At 40.8% G+C, this 21,532-nt stretch overlaps 1 protein-coding gene across 2 annotated transcripts in view; it reads left to right on the top strand.

Annotated features, from left to right (window-relative positions):
• The window catches only part of Map3k20 (mitogen-activated protein kinase kinase kinase 20), a 172,359-nt gene extending 151,711 nt beyond the window's left edge, over positions 1 to 20,648 (top strand). For both annotated transcript variants that reach the window (XM_076866785.2, XM_076866784.2), the window contains exons 17-20: positions 8,679 to 8,795; positions 11,052 to 11,126; positions 14,280 to 14,430; positions 19,349 to 20,648. In XM_076866785.2, the coding sequence (XP_076722900.1) occupies positions 8,679 to 8,795; positions 11,052 to 11,126; positions 14,280 to 14,430; positions 19,349 to 20,049 (1,044 nt within the window). In that variant the 3' untranslated portion in view covers positions 20,050 to 20,648. The remainder of the gene's footprint in view (positions 1 to 8,678; positions 8,796 to 11,051; positions 11,127 to 14,279; positions 14,431 to 19,348) is intronic.
• Positions 20,649 to 21,532: the final 884 nt, after the last annotated feature.

Genomic DNA, 21,532 nt, shown 5'->3' with positions numbered 1-21,532 from the left:
CTATTTCAATCCTGGACATCTGAATTGGAACTGAGAATAGCCCAGTTGGTAAGCAGTGCCTGCTACCTAGACCAGGGCTTTTTCAAAAACCATGTTTCTTATCATCACCCCTAGAGTAATGGAGGTGGAAAAAGAACTCAGTAGATAGAACAGCTGTTTTTACATTTTGAGGGTCCTGGGTAAAAGCTTATTTGCAGCATATTTCCCAGTATTAAAAAAAAAAAAATTAAACAGCACTTAGGTAAGCCAGGTCACCTTCTATAGCAGTTAAGAAACCCAGACTAAGACAAGTAGATTCTTCGTTATTCACAAATGAACAGCAAGACTTACTATTCTTGTTTTTGCAAGATGAATACCTAGTACCTTCCAATTTCAAATACAGTTTAAAAAAAACAGTTCTTCCCAAAGATGTCAACTAACATCTGAACCATTTTTGATAGTCAAGTGTGTAATGCATCCTATGAAAGTATCTCACTTGATTTGTTTCACTTTATTTTAATATCATCCCTAAGCCCCTTTTGCATACATAACTCCAATAACAACCCCCCAAAAGGCAACATAACAACCTTATCTCCACTGGTGTCTACTTGGCACCGATCTGCCCTGACCTTAGACACGAGCCATTGTTAAGGGTATAACGCATTTACATATTTTGCAATAAAACATCAGTTATTTGCATTACTGTGTCAAGTTTTATTTGATTCTTTCACCTAAAAATGACTCATTTTCCTTTCTTGTATTTTAAAAACCAACTACTCTAAGCTTGTTTGAGAATAATCAAAAATTGCCCATTTAGCTAGAAGTCATTTTCTTTTCAAAAGGCAAATGTTATTTAATCTTTCAGCTGTTCATTGTGCCATCATAAATACTTTCTTTTCAGCACAGTTGTGGGGACTGAAATGAGCCCACTAATTGCCTCCCATTTCGACTGACATGTGGTGGTTTAGTGGAAAGAGAACACAGCAGGGAGAAGGAAATAGGAGGCTGAGAAAATGAGAGCTAATTATTTTCACTGCCTCATGTCAGGCTCTGTGTCAGCCTTGTTTTTACAAACTGGAAGGTTTTAGCACTAAATAAAACAAACTGGCGTCATGTTTTTATATACTGGCAGTGTCATGGAAGCAGCTGCACATCTCAAAGACAATATAATGCCTGCGTTCGCATGGACACCATCTGACAGACACTGTGAGCCACGGCTAATGAGGATATCACAGTGGTGCCAAAGTGAAAGGTGCTGAATTATGTATGATCCTGCATCGGTGCAGCAATAGTCCTGTACATCATTATGAGACATTGTTTTGCTGAAGAGATTAAAACATTCTTAGTTCCAGACCCTGCAACCTACACGCGCTGAAAGAGGTTATTAATGGAATTTTTAGGGAGAGTTTCTTGTGGATTTCTTTGGGGTTGAAAAACAGATCTCATGGGACAAAGCCGTGGTGGGTCATGACACTGTATAGATAAAGAAGAGAAGCAAATTAACCATACTTGTATTATCTTCCTTTTAAAGGCAGCATAATAAAATATAGTGGAGCGGGGTGATACTTAATGATAAATAACCCAGGTGCTATCACGGGATGCTCCACTCTCCCGCCTTTAACACAGCGGGTTTCGGCAGCTGAGCTAGATAATAGCAACGCATGCAAAGGAGCCTTCCGGGGCCTCAATCTCAACATCTCACTGCTGTTAACACCAGCCTGACCAATATTTTTATCTTGCTTTTATTTCATCTGGCATTACTTTTTAACATTTCGCAACAGCCAGTTGTCTGCTATGACTCTTGACTTTGTTTCCCCCTCTTGAATCTTGAAAAGTTCATTCCCACCGCTCTGTTTTGTGTTTAAAAGTATCTCCAGGGTACAGGTCTTTTTGCAGGAACCCTGGTATTCTCAAGTGATTTTGTTTTCTCCATTCCTGGGAGGAGAGGAGGCGGTGGGGATTTTGAAAACCAGTGTCTCTAAGATTAGACTTGATGTACCCAGGACTTGAATTCCACCTCCCTCAAGCTAAATGGTCTTGCTGCAGATCTCTCTGGTTTGTGAGGCTCAGTGTCCTCATCTGTAAAATGGGGGCAGCATTCTCTAGAACAGTGTAAGGCTGAGGGTTAATAATGTACCCAAATCTCAAAAGCGTGATGCCAGGCAGATACAAGTACATACTGTAAAATTTTAATCTGTGGTAATAGACGTGGGGCTAGTGGGCCTCTTGGTTGTAGAGGGGGCTGCCTGGGAAGAGGCTGAGAGAACATTCTAGGGCACTGGGAATGACTTGCTTGTTTTGTTGGTCACACGGGTATATACATTTGACAAAACTCAGTGAACTGTGCATGTAAAGATCTGCATGTCTACTTCTGACATCACTTGAAATGACAAAGAATTTTAAACTGCTCACAAAGTGTGTGACAGTGATTTCTCACAAAGAGATAATTAATTTAGCATGAACTGAGTGTTGTTTAGGATTTTATCTTCTCAGGATAAGAGTTTCTGTTTTCTTTGGCTAGGAATCTTGATTCAGAATTCTTTTTTGACAAAATTGGCATACCTGAAGCAGATCAATAAGGATGAATCTCATCCTCCACGAACTACAGACTTGCCCCTAAAATTATCCAGGTATTTCAATAGCTTCCCAGAGAAATATACACATCCTGGTCACCCATCAGAATTGTCCTATTTTTCTTCAGTTTCAAATGTACAACTTCCTTCTTCCCAGCAAAATTCCATTTGTTTCTTGAAGATTTGTGTGGAGGGGCAGAATTTTAGCATGTGGAAAGTTTCAGGTAACAGGTTTTTGCTACGCCAAGCCCTAGCAAAAGCACATCCCAGTGCCCAACTTTGCTCCTTGGCCAGGGCCTCTTCCCTATGGATTAGTAACTGGCACTCTCCAGAAAGCTGTGTCAAGATACACATTTGAGGGCTGATCCTGTGGCTCAGTGGCAGAGTGCTTGCCTAGCATGTCTGAGGCACTGGGTTCGATTCTCAGCACCATATATAAATGAATAAAATAAAGGTCCATTGACAACTAAAAAATATTTTTAAAAAAGATACACATTTGAGCAGTGCAAATGGAGGGAAAATTGACTATGCTAGACTTCACAGAGATAGTATTTCATCGCTGCCATGGAGCCCGAGAGAGGAATTCACCAAGAGAATTTGGACTATTTGTGATTTTTGCCTTTCACATTAACTTGGGATTCCTGGCACTGTTGTTCATCCTTTTTTTAACCTATAATAAGGAAAAGTTCAGGTTTCGAAAAATTCTGAGGGCAAGTGCTATATTTTGGATCTGGCATGCCCAATGGTCTATGTGTTAGAGGCTTGGTCCTGGGCTTGGAGATATGAGAGGTGGTGTAGTCTTTGAGCAGTGGGGCCTAGTGGGAGGTCTTCAGTCATTAGAGGTGTGTCTTCACAAGGGATTGTAGGATCCTGGTGTCTGTCTCTGCTCCCTGGCCATGAGGTGAATGGTTTTATTCCACCACATATTTTGGTCATGATGTATTGTTTTGCCATAGGCCCAGAAGCAACAGGGCCAACTGATCATGGGAAGAAACTCCCAAAACTTTGAACCAAAATAACCCTTTTTTCTTTATAAGCTGATTATCTGAGGCATTTGTTACAGTTATGGAAAGCTAACTAGCACAGGAAACCTGCTCTTCATGGCACCAGGAGACTGCATTAGGTTGACCTCAACCCACCGTTTGCTACCTGTGTGATTATCTCATCTCTCTGTGCTTCCACTTCTTTGACTAAGATAAGACTCTGGCTGTCAATCACATTGAATAACCACTGTGCCTCCAGACATCTGATGGTCTGATGAGGACTGCTAAAGCAGAGAAGGGCAGAATTGGTGTTATAGGACCCATCTATGTAAGGAGAAAAAATGTATTCTATTTATTTCCTAAAACAAGTCACTGTTATGTTGCCACTTAGCTACACCTTCTTTTCTTCAACACCGGTCATTCTCTGGTGTCAGGATTATTCAGACTCCTGCCCAAGTAAGATCCTCTGACCCAGCCTGCCTACTCTGGCATGATCCCTAGTATAGACGACCCTTTACACTATTCTGCCCACCAACGCTCCTTTGCTCTTTGTCTCATTCTCTTACATCACTGCTTGGTGACAGGCTGCCTAGTCTAGTGAGCTAATTGGAGCTATGTTGATGACCATACTGGAAACAATAATAATTACACCTTTTTGAGTTCCTGATTTGGCTCTGACACAATGCCAGGTACTGCATTTATATTATTTTATTTAATCATGACCCAATACAACAACCCACTTGTGAATAAAAAATACTGAGATTCAGAATAGCTATATAAGTTCATTATGGCTAAGGGGGGCAGGGGGGACTAGGAGTTGAACCCAGAAAAAGGAGCTTCAAACTTGTGATCTTCCACCTTGCCCTCCAAGTTCCCACAATAAGACCTTAATATATAATCTTTTCTCAGATTGTTCCCATTTTAATAGGAATACTCAATGTCTTAATCCAATTGGGTAAATAAAACAGACATTTCAGACTTTCAGGGATAAGGTGGTTTTGGAAAAGGAATCCTTCAGGGACCCCATGGGCTCTCTCAGAATCCAGAGCTGTCTGCTTTTGATTTGTGCCTGTCGGGATAGAGAGTTGTCCACAGATGGCCAAAGTTACCCTTGAAAATCTCCCATCCAAAAAAAAAAAGAACATGTTTTTCTCTCATATCAAGCCAAAATCAAACCAACTCACCCTGGTAGAAGTGCATATTTTTTATATCAGAGCCCACCAGGCTACCAGGCCTCTATCACGACCAACAAGCAACTGTGCAAGTAAAATTCTGCATTAGGCTCATAAACATGTGGAACTATGACTTTTAGTGACATTGTTGGTGATTTAATTCATCTTGTTTTGACAGTTTCTCAGGGATGAGTTGGTCAAGAACTTGGAATTCAGAAGTAACCTGTGAATGATACTCACTGACAATTTATGACTCACCAGGTGGCCAAAATGCCAAGGATACCTGAGGTTAATTTGAAACTGAGCAAAATTTAAGGAATTCTGTTGCTTTATTTGTGGATTACTTTTCTAAGCTAAGTGATGAGGACACCTGGAAATTCTTAGGAGGATGTCAAGGCTTTGGCATGTTAAGTCAATGCTTTAGGTGAATGCTATGTAGTCCCTTTTACTCAGCTTTCTAATAAGCGTTACCTACTTTTTGATGAAACGGATAATGCCCCATTGTCTTATACCTTCCTTGATGACAATTTTATTGCTTCTGTAGCTACCTTATGGTTCAGTTAAAAGGCTTTCTTTCAAATAAGAGGAAAGAGAGTTTAAAAAAATAAAAGATCTGGGCTGGGGTTGTGGCTCAGTGGTAGAATGCTTGCCTAGCATGTGTGAGGCACTGGGTTCAATTCTCAGCACCACATATAAATACATAAAGTAAAGGTCCATCAACAACTTTAAAAAATATTTTAAAATAATAATAATTAATTAATTGATTAAAAGATCTATAACCCTCTTATTTGGGTCGGTGTCCCTCTGACTTGGCTTGGGGAACAGGGAAGCCTGCTGGCCTTCTGGGTTTTTGTTGTTGTTGTTTTATCAGCAAAATCTTCTCTGCTCCTTCTCCTTCCTGTCTGTTGTGAATGACTCCTCTCTTGAAGTCTGACAAAAACACTCATTGAGTCCAGCCTGCCACCCCTTCTGATTGCCCTTCTCCATTAGGGTCTCCTCCAACTTTAGAGTCAGGTGGCCTTGGCTGCCCTAATCCCACCTCCACCATTTACTGGCCAAGAAACCCAGGGAAGTTTCTCAATTTGTCTGAGCCTCATTTTTCTCATCATTCAAAGGGGAAATAGGCCTGACTTGAGGGTTCTCATGAATACCAAATAAACTAGCATGATGTAAGTACCCAGCAATATACACAGAGTGTAGTAAGCCCTCCAAATGTGAGGATCCTCCCACCAGCCCCTCTTAACATGGCGCTCCTCAGACAGCACACCAGGGGGCTCTGATTTGGAGCATGAGGTCAAGGAAGAGCACCAGGGTGAGGAGCCTGTCAGGAGCCCGGGCATTACACACAGTTCAAAGTCTTTAGACTGTGCTTTTGTCTAATGTAATTCCCAAACTTGACAGGATAAAGAAACAGAAGTAAACTTAAGACCTTTTATTCCAGCCCTGCTTGGAGGAGGCCCTCTCCATTTCAGAGAAGAGCAGTCGTGACACCAAACAGTCATTATCCTGCCCAGTTATCTCAGGGTCCACGTTGCCTGGGTAGCCGTGGCTCCACAACAAAGAAGTATTGAGAGATTTGTCAATTCTCAGCCACTAATTTGACTTCTGTAAGACTAGAGCTGGGTTTTTATTTTACTGAACTAACCTTTTCTTTCACTAATTGGCTCTCCATCTTGTGAATGTGGCTGGGCAAAAAGGATCCGTCCCCTCAGACGTGAGCCCCACTTGTTGTGCAATTGGTCCAGAGCCTCCCCCAAAACATCAGCCTCCCCCAGCTTCTGTTTGAGCCAACAGGTTTTCAACAGCCTCTTTGTTGATCCTCTTCCATGAGAACTGTGTCTGAGCTTGCTCTAAGAAACATCCCAGGTCCACTCTTAGGAGTGTTTTCTAGTTTCAGTATGTGAAGTGCTTGGTCCATTTTCCTTAATCTCTCAGAATCCTTCATTTAAAAAAAAAAAAAAAAAAATTGTAAAAGAGATGTGAATTCACAGTCCAGAAGTCAAATTTGGTACAAAGACACAGGTTAATATTTCCTTTGGATTACATACAATGTTTACCTTCCAACATTTTTATTACTAAATTCTTCATAGAGCAAAGCTGAAAGAATTTTATAGTGAACCCTCCTATATGCACCCCCAATTCAGTCCTTATCATGTCACTATGCTTACCTAGCTGTCTAACAATCCTTATTTTTTAAATTCCTTTCAAAGTCATTTGCAGACATCAGTACATTTCCTCCTAAGTACTTCAGTATGCCAGAATTCAATAAGAAGTGCACACATCTCAAGGGCACATTCATTGAGTTTTGACCAGTGCCTCCTCCAGTGTAACCCTAACAGGCATTAACAGAGCACAACCAGCCCAGGGAGTTTTCTTATACTCATCCCAGTCACTTTTCATTGGCAGAGGCAACCATCTTCTGATTTCCATCATAGATTAATTTTGTTCAGAATGTAATATAAATGGAGTTCTTAATGCGTTCTCTTTTGTGCAATACTTGAGTGTATTTTGTGTAATTCTTTGAGATGTATCCATGTTGCATACCTCAGTAATTTGCTCCTTTGTATCACTAAGGAGTAATCCATTCCATGAGTATACTACAGTTTATCCATTCTCCTTTTGATGGACAGTTAACCTACTTCAGTTCTTTGTCTATTGGGATAAAGCTGTTAAGAACACACTTAGATCTAAGTCTTTTTCATTTATCTTGGGTAAATACCTCCTAGAAGCAGAATTCCTGGCCATAAAATAGGTATGTATTTTAGTTTTATAACAAATTGCCCAAACTGCAATTTATTGTGTGATTATACACCATTTATATTCCTACCAGTGATGTATGAGCATGCCAATGGCTCCAAATCCTTGCCATTGTTTGATGTTATTGACCTTGGCCATTCTTGTGGTGGTGGTGGTGGTGATACCTCATTGTGTTTTAATTTGTATTCCCCTGGTGGTCAATAATGTAAAATGCTTTTTTGTCACATTCACTACATTATTGAAAATTTAATTGACATAGCATCACTTAAAAATTAAGTTTTACATAAGAACCCAGATTTCCAAGATTGTCATAAAACATTTAAGGGCCTAACAAAACTGGACTCCTGTTCCCACTTGGGAACAATCAACAGAAGCTGTAGTGGCTGTGCCTTTAGGGCAACTGCTCTTCAGCTCCCAGAGTCCCTAACCCTCCACCCTGCTCCCCAGTTGTCAGTTCCCACATGAATCACATTGGCAGTATGTTTTCCTGCCTAATAAGAGAAAAGTGAGCTGTTTCTTGAACCCATGTCATTATCAATACTGGGAAAATTAAAGGTAGACCAAAAGGGCCATATGGAGGAAAATCATATTTCTTTGTGGCAATAAGAAAATATTCCTATGTTTAATGTGTAAATCAAATGGATCTAAGCTAGAGAGAGAAAAGAAAAAGGTAGGTTAATGGGGTGGGGGGAGGCTCATAAGATCTGTAGAGGTGAGGAGCCAGGTGGAGGTGGAAAGGAGGGCAGGGGGAAATACTGAGATTTGGTATTGGCCAAATTGTATTGTTATGTTATGTACATGTACAAATATGTAACAACAGATCCCACTATTATGTCTAACTATAATGTACCAGTGGAAATATGGGGAAAAAATAAAATAAATGGATCTATTTTGAAAGGGTACACTTTGAGACTCTCATGAAACTGCCTGGCCTCACTTATTTTTATTAGCTGCTTGGCCCCATTAGCGTTTGGGGTTTGCAACACCTAAATAGAACACTTGAACTGATAAATCATGTCTCAAGGCTGCACTAACTGGGGATTATTTAGATATACAAAGGGATCTAATTTCATGTCCTCATATTGAAAAAGGATTAAAAAAAACACTCCTCCCATAATAATTTATTTAGAATACTTGGTGTGTTATAAAACATAGAGACTAAAAAAAAAATTGTTTCACTTTCTCAATTCTGTAATTTTGCTTTTTAATTCCAGGATTGTAAGTGGAAAATGTATATGGAGATGGATGGGGATGAAATTGCAATAACCTACATAAAAGATGTGACATTCAACACTAACCTACCTGATGCAGAGATTTTGAAGATGACAAAGGTAAGGTTCTATTTACAGCTTAAAAGCTTTTTTGAATTCACAGATATCAAACAAAGACATTAAAATACCCAGCAGTGAGCTTTTGTGCATGTCGATGCTCACATCAGCTCAGCCTCAAGCTGGCTCTTGAAAGGCACATTTTATTTAGCAGATTGAGACTATAATAGTTTTTTGTTAAAATTCCACTTATGCTGTGTGAACTAAAAAGCACTGTAAAAAAAAAGAATCGTTTAATTTTTTAAATTTCCTTTTACATTTCTTTATGCTTACTCTATCATTATTAAAAGAAAGAAAATGTTATTGATGAAAATATTTACTTCAAATTGGGATTGTTTTAAACTTCAGAAAACTTGTCAGGAGGAAGACTTTTCTTGAAGGATTGAGATCAGGCTATTTCTGAGGGACACATTAAAGTCTTAATGACTTCCTTGCCATTAAGGAAGGAATTTATTTTGTGTGTGTGTGTGTGTGTGTGTGTGTGTGTGTGTGTGTGTTGCTGAGGATTGAACCCAGGGCTTTGTGCATGTAAGGAAAACACTCTACCAACTGAGCTATGTTCCCAGCCCTGCACCTAGGAATTCCTGAAGTACTGAGAACATGTTACCACTCCAAAGTCACTGGATGAAGCAAGCCATAGAAACACAGAAGAGAGACTTACAGAAATGCTTTGCTGGCTACTCAGAATGGAAAACAATTCCATTCCGTCCCAACCATACTGAAAAACATACACATGACACTTTAATTGTAGAAGGGCAACAACTTCAGGCAAAGAACAGTGGGACAATTGCCAGAGACTCAAGTAACTGTTAACTCCAGGACACCAGTGACTGTGTATTTGTTTTCAGGGAAGCAAATGGGACTTGTCACAAAAAAACAGAGTACAAAAACACAAGTAGAACAGAAAAATGAGTGTTCAGAGCCACAGCACTAGACTTGTAAATGCATTCTCCTGTTCTACACAGGCATGAGATTGCTAAACACCCAAGTCCATTTTAATATAGGAGCAGACTCATCATCAAGTACACTGACTTAATGTTCGTTGTTGGATTCCTTTGCATAACTGGAAGGTATTTCAGTGGCATTATTTATCTATAAAGGTTATGATTTAATTTTAACTTTTTTGATGCTGTGGGGACATATTATTTTGATGTTTCTTGAAGACAGGAAGTATAGATGCTTTTTCATAAAACTGAATACAGATGTTTCGGTTATACTACCATATATGCAACATCGTATACCAATATTGACAAGACTCATTGGAAAAATAAGATTGGGCAGACCATTCAAAATGTGTACAACATTTTAACACCAACAGAAGTAATAATAATCCTAATTTTGAAAAACACAGACTCAGTAGCACAGGCCTGTAGTCCCAGCTACTTGGGAGGCTCAGGTAGAAATACTGCCAGTTTGAGACCAGCCTGGGCAATTATCAAGCACATTCCTGTACCCATCTCAGGCATTCATTGTTTTGTTGCCTTAAACCTGTAGGGACAGGAGAATGGGAACAAAAGGCAACTCACTTCTATAAGGATTACTTTAATCAAAATTAACATAGGATCCAAGGTACAAGCCTCTTCTCTAATCCTTTGTTGTTTTTTTATTAAACTTTATTTATTCTAATTTGTTATATATGACAGCAAAATGCAATTCAATTTATATTCCACAAATGGAGCACAATTTTTCATGTCTCTGGTTTTACACAAAGTAGAGTCACACCATTTGTGTTTTCATACATATACTTAAGGTAATTATGTCCGTCTCATTCCACTGTCTTTCCTACCCCCACACAGCCACAGTGTCTTTATTTGTACGCATAGCTTTGCAGGATAACCTGACAGAGGGAATGCTCAGGGATTGTTGGTGCCTCTGTACCAGCTACTGCCCAAGGAAGACACTTCCCCGTCTTCTCATATTATTATGGCTCTCTCTTAATTTTGAGAAAGCTTTCTGCTGATGCTTCAAACATGAGCATGAATGAACAGCTAATAATAGGACTGAGTGATAGTGAATGTTATATCACAAAAGAGGAGACTGTGGGAAACAGGACTAGCTGTTTACAAATGTGTGAAAGGATGTTTTATAAAAAACAAAACCCAGAACATTAGTGTGTTTTGAACCAAAATGACTTCCATGTTAATCTGATACTATGTCCCTATCTTCCAACTGTGTATGGCACAACTGGCCTCAAAGAAACACACTATAGCCGAGCAGGTTTTATTGCGGTACCATACTATCCTGACTTTTGTTTTCCAGCCACCGTTTGTAATGGAGAAGTGGATTGTAGGAATTGTGAAAAACCTGACCGTGGAGTGCACTGTCACATATGAGGTAAGCTCCGGGGAGGAAGGCTGGTGGCTCCACCATCAGGTAGTAAGTTAGGATTCATCTGGTCTCTCAGAGTATATATATACCTCGATTACTGGAAGACACATGATTTAAACAGCACAAATATGGAGATCAATGTAACTTCTCTAACAAAGTGTTGGGAAGAAAAGAGAAAAGGATAAATAGATAGAGACTGGGGAACCCTTCACCCATTTATTCTTTGGCTGAATGTAGTAAATTAGGTATGAGAAATGCCAAAGAGGGACTAAGACAGATCTTGGCCTTCTTGGAACTAAGAGTTTAGCGGTAAGAAGAGATCAGTGATTCTTCAAAAGACAATTCCCACTCCACCTGGGAAGAGAGTGCATTTATCAAAAACAGATGAACAGTTGGGCGCAGTGGTGCATGTCTGTAATCCCAGCAGCTCAGGGGGCTGAGGCAGGAGGATCACGAGTTCAAAGCCAGCCTCAGCAACTTAGCGAGGCCCTATGTAACTCAGCAAAACTCTGTCTCTAAATAAAAAATATTAAAACAGAGCTGTGGATGTGGCTCAGTGGTTAAGCACCCCTGGGTTCAATTCCCAGTACCAAAAAAGAAAAGAAAAAAAATGAACAGACTCCATAAATTTTTATATAGAATAATGGATTCTTTTAGAAAAAAAATGCTATTGAAATTAAAATTCATAACATTTAGTACCTGCTGGCCTGCACTGTTCTATAATTAGGATAGATGAGAGGTCTGTACTCTCTTCAGACTTATATTCTAAGCAACAAAGAATGAGAGGTAGAAGATGGAAAATAACTTGGGGTATTGGATTGGAGAGAAGAGCTCTCCTCCAGGAGGAGACAGGGAGTGAAACTGGAACAGCAAGTTGAACTCTAAGGAACAGAGTCCATGACAAAGCTAGCCAGGTAGCCATACCAGCTCAGCAAGGAGGTTCAGGAAGGAGCCTGTATTCACTTTAAGCACAGTGGGAAGTCAGTGGACATTTTAAGCCATAGAGAGAAAGAACCTAATTATGTTTTTAAGATCTTCTGTAAAATACTGTGTATATAGTTAACAATACTTTGTACTCAAAATGTAAGCAAATAGAGTTCATGTATTTTACTGATTTTTTAAAAAAATTACACTAACAGAAAATGATCTTTCTATAAACATGTTTTAATAATCTATGTTCAGGGCTGAGGTTGTGGCTCAGGGGTGGAGCACTTGCCTAGCATGTGTGAGACACTGGGTTCAATCTTCAGCACAACATAAAAATAAATTTAAAGAAAAGTATTGTATCCATTTATAACTTGAAAAAATTAAAATAAATAAAAATAATACGTTTAATAAATGTATTGAAACTAGACTTTTTTTGTTTGTTTTTGGTACTAGGGATTGAACTCAGGGGCACTTGACCACTGAGCCATATCCCCAGCCCCTTTTTGTATTTTATTTAGAGACAGGGTCTCACTGAGTTGCTTAGTGCCTCACCATTGCTGAGGCTGGCTTTGAACTCACAATCTTCCTGCCTCAGCTTCCCAAGCACTGAAATTACAGGCATGGGCCACTGGGCCAGGCTCAATAAATGTTTGGAAATGTACAACATCTTCACGGCTAGCAGGATTCTGTCCTTACAAATTAGTGGAACCCTACACAGAGCCAAGTGGATTGTGCAGTTATAATCAGAATCTGGGGACACATAAAGATATTAGTATACATCTATCATCCATAGGACATGCACTTTCTTAAAGATTTATCAGGAACCAATCACCATAAGAAATGTGGACACCTGCTGTGTCTCACCAACCTCATGTAAATACTGAGAGATAGTTATCCTTGTCTCCATTTTTCAGATAAAGAAAGTTGATCAGAGATGAAGGGGAGTGAGGGAGAAGCAGCAAGGAATAGGTGGAGGTGTGTGCAGAATCACCTACAGCAGGCAGTGAAATCTGGCTGCTCCAACCATCTGCTTACTAAGAAGAGGGGTTTTTTGTTTGTTTGTTTGTTTGTTTGTTTTCCTGGGTAGTGAGGACCTATTAACAGGTGCCAAAGAATGTAGATGACAAGATCAAGACCAACTAAAAAAAAAAAAAACCTCTTCTTAGTAAGCAGATGGTTGGAGCAGCCAGATTTCACTGCCTGCTGTAGGTGTTTCTGCACACACCTCCACCTGTTCCTAGCTGCTTCTCCCTCATTCCCCTTGCTCTTCCTCCTGCACCTCCCCTTTTAAACTCCATGATGATAAGCCACTTGCGTCTGTGGTTTTCACTTCTGAGTTTTGTAACTGTACTGAATCTTGGAGACTTTGTTGTCATTATTGCTGTGTTTAGTTTTGGGGTGCTGGGGATCTAGCTTAGGGCTGGACAAGAGCTTTACCATTGACTTAACTCCCCAGAACTTTAACCCTTTCATCTGCATGGCTTTGGGAAACCTGGTGATGAGGGAGATTTCAGAACAGGAATGGGCCATGCCTTGATCTGGTATCCTCTCCTTTTTCTGATCCTGATTTCTTACTCTTGACCCATCTCACTTGGCACCTGTTACCTTTGGTTCTTCCTATGGGGACTAGTTCCATCGAGCTCCCCACATGCACCCAAATTCTCTGTGACCAAAGGTAGGCTTGATCAAAAGGGTGTTACATGTTCATTTCTTCAACAAAAGATCTGTTTTTAAGTACTAAAAACAGAAGACATTATTTTTTGTTTCTTATCAAAGAGGTAAGTGGAGATTGGCCAAATGTCACATTCACATTATGATAGAAGATAATCACAAATGTAACTACTACTGGAATCTACTGATGAATTTGTCATAATCTATTAAGAAATAAAATTATTTTATTTAAGAAATAAAATGCATTAAGAATACATGCTTAGAATTTCTAAGACCTTGGATTCAATTATAGTACAGAAAGGAAGAAAGAAAGAAAAGGGGAAGGGAGAAGGGAGGGAGGGAAGAAGAAGAAGAAAGTGCTATAATCCACTAAGGAATAAAGTAGTTAAAATTTTCCTCTTAATCAATTTAGCATATTTAGGCAAACTATTCAAATAGTTTACTTAAGGTAAGTGTTTTAAGGAGTGAAATTGAAGTAACATAATAAACCAGGTTTCTTTTCTTCCCGTTTTTAAATATATGTTTGCTCACAGGTTTCTTTCTTTTTCTTTTTTTAATCAGAATGATGTGAGAACTCCAAAAAGCACAAAACATGTCCATTCAATTCAGTGGAGCAGAACCAAGCCTCAGGATGAGGTGAAAGCTGTCCAGCTCTCCATCCAGACCGCGCTCCCCAACACAGAGGGCAATCCTGGCAGCAGGTCCAACTCAAGTAAGTTAATATGCTCATAACATGTGTGTGCTGGATTCCTGAAAGTCACAAAATTCTCATAGCAGAGATAAGGGCCAGTCCACATATGGACTCAGGTTTCCAATATAATGCTTCCTTCTTATGCTTTTATAATATTGGTTTTATAAACAGATTGTATGGAGAGTTGCATTTATAGACATAAATGAGCATATTATAATAAATTTCAATATTTAAATACCTATGATAAAAGATAAATATTTATGATTACATTGCATTGGCAAATAGAAATGTGTTTGCAAGGTTAGTTTCCAAAACTGTGTCTAAACTGTGTGCAGTGGGCACACACCTGTAGTCTCAGTAGCTCAAGAGACTGAGGCAGGAAGATAGCAAGTTCAAAGCCAGCCTCAGCAATTTAGCAAGGCCCTAAGCAACTTAGTGAGACCCTGTCTCTAAGTAAATATAAAAAAGGGCTGGGGCTGTGGCTCAGTGGTCAAGTGCCCTGGGTTCAATCCCAAGTACCAAAAAAAAAAAAAGGGTCTATACCAATATGAATTTTCCATGATTGCAAACATTCCTACAAAGCCATTGCTGTCACGGGGACAACTTCTTGAGTCCTTAACACCCTTGCTACATCAAAGCATGGGAATGATGAGGGAAGGATGGAGTGAAAACACACAAGGGTCAGGAAGGAAAGAAGAGAGACTAGAGAAAGACTGGGAAAACTTGAAATGCAAATGATGGATAGTGGTGATAATAAGTACAAATGATATAAAGAAACAATTTAGAATAATAGAGAGGAAGGCTAGCTGACTGGCTATCAAATTGGTCTTTATTTGATGAATTCAGCTTTGTAGATCCAGTAACATTAATAACTGCAGAACTGGGACGATCTAACAAACACGTTGCAGACAGATGTAGACAAAAACCCTTGTGGAGTTCCCTCTTCACCATGAGAAATACAACCGCCAAACAAACCAGAAATACACATTTTCTGAATAATGTATTGTTTTCCTAAGGGAAGAATATGCCTGTGGAGCTATGTGAGAAGGTTCTTTGGTGGCCTGGAAACAAGCCAGGGCCTCTGTGAACCTGCCAAGATGACTGGATTTTTTTTTTTTTTCCTGGTACTGGGGATTGAACCCAGAGGTGCTTTACCACTTACCCATATCTCCAGCCCTTTTTTGTTTTTATTTTGAGACAGGGTATCACTAAGTTGCTTAGGGCCTCTCTAAATTGCTCAGGCTGGCTGGGGATGTGGCTCAAGCTGTAGTGCCTGGCTTGCCTGGCATGCATGTGCGGCCCGGGTTCGATCCTCAGCACCACATACCAACAAAGATGTTGTGCCTGCCGAGAACTAAAAATAAATAAATATTTAAAAAAATAAAAAATAAATAAATAAATTGCTCAGGCTGGCTATGAACCTGGGATCCTCCTGCCTCAGCCTCCCCAGCTGTTGGGATTATGAGTGCATACCACCATGCCCAGCCCAGCTATTCTTAAATGTCCATTAACCAATGTGCCCAGAATCCTGCTTTTATTCACCAAGAAATTTTCTGACAGCATGCCAAAGCTATCCACCTTTGTCCACACAGTAGGTTCGGTTATGTTCTGATAATCACGAGGCCATTCTGACCATGCTGATTGGACTTAAGTTTTTATCAAGTGTCTTGTCTACAAACACATTGGGAAACATCTTTTAGGTGTGCTGTTTCTACAAACAACTATTCTACACCATAGACATGGATTCCCATCAGCTTCCCCCTCCAAGTTATTTTCTATTTGTTAATTCAACAAGTGCTGCCTGGCATGCCCACTATCATACCCTCAAGGACTTTTTTCTATAATCACTAATGTTTATAGGGCATGTGTTACTTCTACAGGCTTCATAGCTTTGATCCCTACTACCCCTGTGAAACCAGGGTGGGGGGCCTTCTTTCTACATTTCTGCTGTATTTTTCTCTTCCATAGCTGGTTTTCTATATCTCTACACCTGTGATCCTCCTGCCTCCGCCTCCCCAGGTTTCCAATATAATGCTTCCAGGACACAAAATGTCTGCCATCACCTTCAAAGTTTTATACAGTTCAAATCCTACCCTGTTCAAAGTCACCCAATAGAAACTCGATCAGCCCTTATTCCAAATTCCCTGGGGGATCTTATGGTACCTCTAGCCTACGGGTGCTATTTTTTTCTCCCAAGCATTCTCCATGGACCAGTGAACCAAGTGGTCAGAATGAGATGGTGGTGGATGGCAGAGAGTCACAGCAACATGCTGTGACCTGAGGGATGGAGGCAGGGATACCCTTCTCCGAACAGTGCAATGGGCAGACTTCCAGTGTGCCCTTTATTTCTCTTAAATATAAATCTTTTAAGAGACAGTAAGTTATTCTTTCTCTAAAGGTGTATGCAGGAATGGTCAGTGAGTGCCCTTCTATCTTCGCTTCTATCTTGACTTCTATCTGGAGTTGCTCCAGATGAATTTCTTCCCTCTCAATATCAACTGGAGAGTTTGCAGCACTGGTTTCCCTTTGACTTACTCCAGTTTGGGCCAGTTCACCTCCCTTCCATCCTCCCTGTATTCCTTTTTATCCCTTTATCCAATATGATGTGAAGCCCCAGAGGATTCCACCCAATCAGCTAAGATCTCTTTTTTTGGGGGGAGAGGGTATACTGGGGATTGAACTCAGGGACACTCAACCACTGAGCCACATCCCCAGCACTATTTGTATTTCATTTAGAGACAGAATCTCATTGAGTTGCTTAGTGCCTCACCGTTGCTGAGGCTGCCTTTGAACTCGAAACCCTCCTGCCTCAGCCTCCTAACAATCAGCCAAGATCTCTTTCAGCTGCAAGTAGCAGGAAACCCAGTTTCCACTGACCTCCTTCGAGGATGGTCAAAGGGTGATCTGAAAACTAACGGCATCCAGATCACCCCCATGAACTTGTTAGAAATGCAGACTCTAGGGCCCAGCCTCAAATCTACTGAATTAGAAATTTGGGGGGTAGAACCAGCAATCTACATTTTAAGAAGCCCTCCAGGTAATTCAGAGGTATCCTGAAGTCCCTCAGCCACTGATTCAAATTACAGTAAAATGTTTTGTCTTCCTTAAGAAGTCCAGAGGGGGCACAGGCAGGAAGATGAACCAGTTCAGTGATGTTGAGGTCAGGGAACCCCCTTTCCTTCCTTCCACTCTATCATACTCACCCTTTTGGCTTTACCCTCAGTCTAGACCCTCTTGTGTTTATAGTCATGTAAAGATATGACAGTGCCCAGAGGAAATGAGGGGTGAGGTCCCTGCTCCTGTTCTCACATTAAGGAATGATGAAAGCTTTCCTAGAAGATTCCAGCAGACTACCCCTCACCAATTCTGCTTTGGCTCATCCATTCCTACCATCAGCATGTCTGGCTTAGACTAACCCAAGCCAGAAGGTGGCTACTGGGGCTGGAGACCAAACAAAATCAGGGCTCTATAGGAAGCTAAACTTTCAGAGAAGTCAAGGTGAGGGAAAGATGGCATTGTGACACTATGTGATTCTGTGTGTATGAAGTTTCTAGAATAATCAAAACCATAGAAACAAGCCAACGTGGTGACACATGCCTGTAATCCCAGCAGCTTGGGAGGCTGAGGCAGGAGGATCACAAGTTCAAAGCCAGCCTCAACAATTCAGAGAGGCCATAAGCAACTCAGTGAGACCCTTAATAAAATATTTTTAAAAGGCTGGAGATATGACTCAGTGGTTAAACTTCCCTGGTTCAATCCCTGGTTCAGGAAAAAAAAAACAAAAAACATAGAAACAAAGTCAAGGCAGATGCCAAGGGGTAGGAAGAGGAGGGGAAGGAGAAAGTGGTGTTTCGTGGGCACAGAATTTCCATGTTGCAAGAAGAAACCATCAAGAGATCTGGTGGACAACAATGTAAATATACTCATCATTTCTGAACTGTACACTTAAAGATATATGTTTTGTTGTGGTGAGTCACAACAAAAGAAGGCATCGAGGTTGACTGAAGATTCCTATGCACAGGCCACTGGTGTCAGCTCAAGTCCCTCACCCCCAGGATGCTGATCATCTGTGCCCAGGCAGAAAGGGAGGCAAAGAGAAGTGAGCACGTGCTGCTCCCCTCCAGAAAGTTCCATCAGCATATGCAGAGCCAGAGAAGGGGAGGAAATGTGGCAGGGAGCACCACCCAGAACTCTGGCCTGTGGACAGCACAGTTCAGGCCCTGGGAAGACAAGGAGATCCCAGTGAGAGGAACTTGCGTGGCCACTGAAATTCAGCTTACAAGTGCTCCTTGTGAATTAGGCTTCTTCCTTTACCCTCGCTTCTTCCTACCTGACACACAGCTTCATTTCTTATTACTGAAAGCTCTCCTCCTTGCTGACCTACTGGCAGCGGTCTGTCTTCCTTCCAAACACCTGACTGTTTGCACCTTTGGAACTTTACTGCTTTTATCTGCCTTTGGGTCTTTGAGGGTTTCAAAGCACCAGGTTGGCAAAAAGCCTTTGGTTTATAAAACATGCCCCTGACACCCAAGCACAAACAGCAGTATCTACAAGTGAAAACACAACTACATAGGAGGAAGGTGGGATTTACATGCAGAAGGACCTGGGGTAATTGAATGAGTGAACTTGGGCAAGTTACCTGACCTTTCAAGCTTCCTCGTTTATAGAATAAGATTATTAGTATTTACCTGAGAAATCAGCAGAAGAATTGAACAATGCCAAGCACATGACATATACTCAGTGCCAATGTCCTTATTGGAGGGGAAAAAAATGTTCTTGTACTAATATAGGAAATGCCCTTTTACCTAGTCTAGAATTCCTATGAATGGTAAAGCTTAGCGTGTTCCAAACCGCCTTGCGTTCCCCTGAGACAGTCTTGTGAGTTAGGCATGCAGCTTCAGCATGCCTTAAAGGATGTTCATTTCCATTTCTCCTGCAGGTGCTGACTGCCACTGGTTAGACACGCTGAGGATGCGGCAGATTGCATCCAACACTTCTCTGCCGTGTTCCCAGAGCAACCCTATTCTGGGGTCATCCTTCTTCCCATACTTTGACAACCAGGATTCCTACGCTGCAGCTGTGAGGCGGACCCAGGGGCCCATTAAGTATCAACAGATTACTCCTATCAACCAGTCCAGAAGCTCCTCCCCAACTCAGTATGGGCTGACCAAAAACTTCTCCTCTCTGCATCTCAACTCCAGGGACAGTGGCTTCTCCAGTCTCAACACTGACAGCTCTACAGAGAGGGGCCGCTACTCAGACAGAAACAGGAACAAATATGACCGAGGTAGTTTATCCCTCAATTCTTCTCCTAGAGGAAGATACAGTGGGAAAAGTCAGCATTCCACTCCTTCAAGAGAAAGATATTCTGGAAAGTTCTACAGGTTGTCCCAGTCAGCACTTAGTCTTCACCAGTCACCTGACTTCAAGAGAAAACCAAGTGAACTCCGCGTACCCAGAACCATCCCCGGGATGCCCTTGCACCCTGAGTCTGACTCCAAAGCCAGTGAAGAGGAAAGCAAAGTGAGCGAAGGAGGATGGACTAAGGTGGAATACCGGAAGAAGCCCCACAGGGCCTCCCCTGCCAAGACTAACAAAGAAAGGGCCAGAGGAAACTACCGTGGGCGGAGGAACTTTTGATGAATTGACCTAGGCCCGAGTTTTCTGAACAGATGTTTCTTGCAAAGGATTTTCATAACAGGATGTCTTCAGACTCAGTTACCAAACTCACAACAACTCTTCCACGTTTTGGATTGGGAAATACCTTCTAAATGAAACTACTGCCAAACCAGGGCCAAAATTATGGATGTCGGTTGCCTAGTAGTGGTAACTAGACTTGAAACTCTTGTTGGAGAAGGGGCTCTGCCATCTCTTTACCCTAAGCACTGACATTCTGGTTAGCAGGACTGAGACCTGGGAAAGGAGGTGAGGTCAACAAAAAATCAGAATTCTAGATAAAGACAGGAACAGTAATATTGAATTTTTCCTTCTGTTAAAAGCTCCTGTATGGCTCAGCAAGACACCATTACTGATCCTTTATTTATTTAAATTTTCGATTTTTTGTTCATCTTGAATTTTTTATTTTAGTTGCCCAAGGCTCGTGTCTCACTCATCTCACCCTTGTCTCAGCCCTGCTAGTTAGTATTTATTTGAGTAAAATATTTGTGTTTCTATCATGGTCACAATTGAACTGGTCTGATTTGTCCATTTTAGGTAATAAAAAAAGCTATTGAACTTAATGTTGGTCTTGATACATATCAGTCACCACGGTTCCTCAGAAACCAAAGACCTAAATTGCTGAGGAGGTTTGTGATTTTTTTTTTTTCCTTAAGTTCTCAGGGGTCCTTTTGAGTAGTTTTCCACATTTTGCCAAAGAAATAGCAAGGAGGTGAAAATAGCAGTCCATATAGTCCTCTTGCCATGTCAGAAATCTAAAATCTTAAAAAAAAAAAAAAAAAAAAAAAAAACAGCGCAGAATAATAACATCACAAGTTAAAAACCAGAGAAATTTAAAATTACTTGCATCCTTATTAGAACAAGACAGTAAATACCAGTCCTGCAGCAAGACAGTTCTAAGCAGCTGGGGGTAGAGAGGAAACTGCTTGCAGTTCAGGTCAGGAATTCAACTTAAATATGAAATTCTTCATATTTTACAAATCAAAAAGTCGGGTGGCAACAAACCTATATCAAATAAATGTTCCTTTCAGTATTTGAGATTCTGTTCAGCATTCAAGTGTCCTTTGCCCTGCCCAGGATTCTTAATGCTCTGTTGAAATCTAGATTAACACATGGGTAATTCTGTGGGGGTGTGTTCTCTTTTAATAGAAACCCATCATCAAAGTGCATGCATGCGCATGTCCTCAGAGGATCTGGCCTGTTTTAATACAGTACTTGGGGCCTGCTGGGGAAAACTGGGTTTGAGCAGCATCAAGGTCAAGATTACAGCTGGGGTTATTTATGGCTCAGTGGTAGAATGTGCTCTCCTAGCATGCATGAGGCACTTCCATCCTCGGTACCACATAAAAAAACAAAATATTGTGTCCACCTAAGACTGAAAAATAAATACTTTTTTAAAAGTCAAGATTATAGGAAATGACCTTCATTTACAGGGGAAGCAGTCACA

Source organism: Callospermophilus lateralis, chromosome 9, assembly GCF_048772815.1.
Source record: "Callospermophilus lateralis isolate mCalLat2 chromosome 9, mCalLat2.hap1, whole genome shotgun sequence".
In the NCBI taxonomy this organism is placed as follows: domain Eukaryota; kingdom Metazoa; phylum Chordata; class Mammalia; order Rodentia; family Sciuridae; genus Callospermophilus; species Callospermophilus lateralis.
Note: the sequence above shows the minus strand (reverse complement) of the source record. Positions and strands in the feature narration are given on the sequence as shown.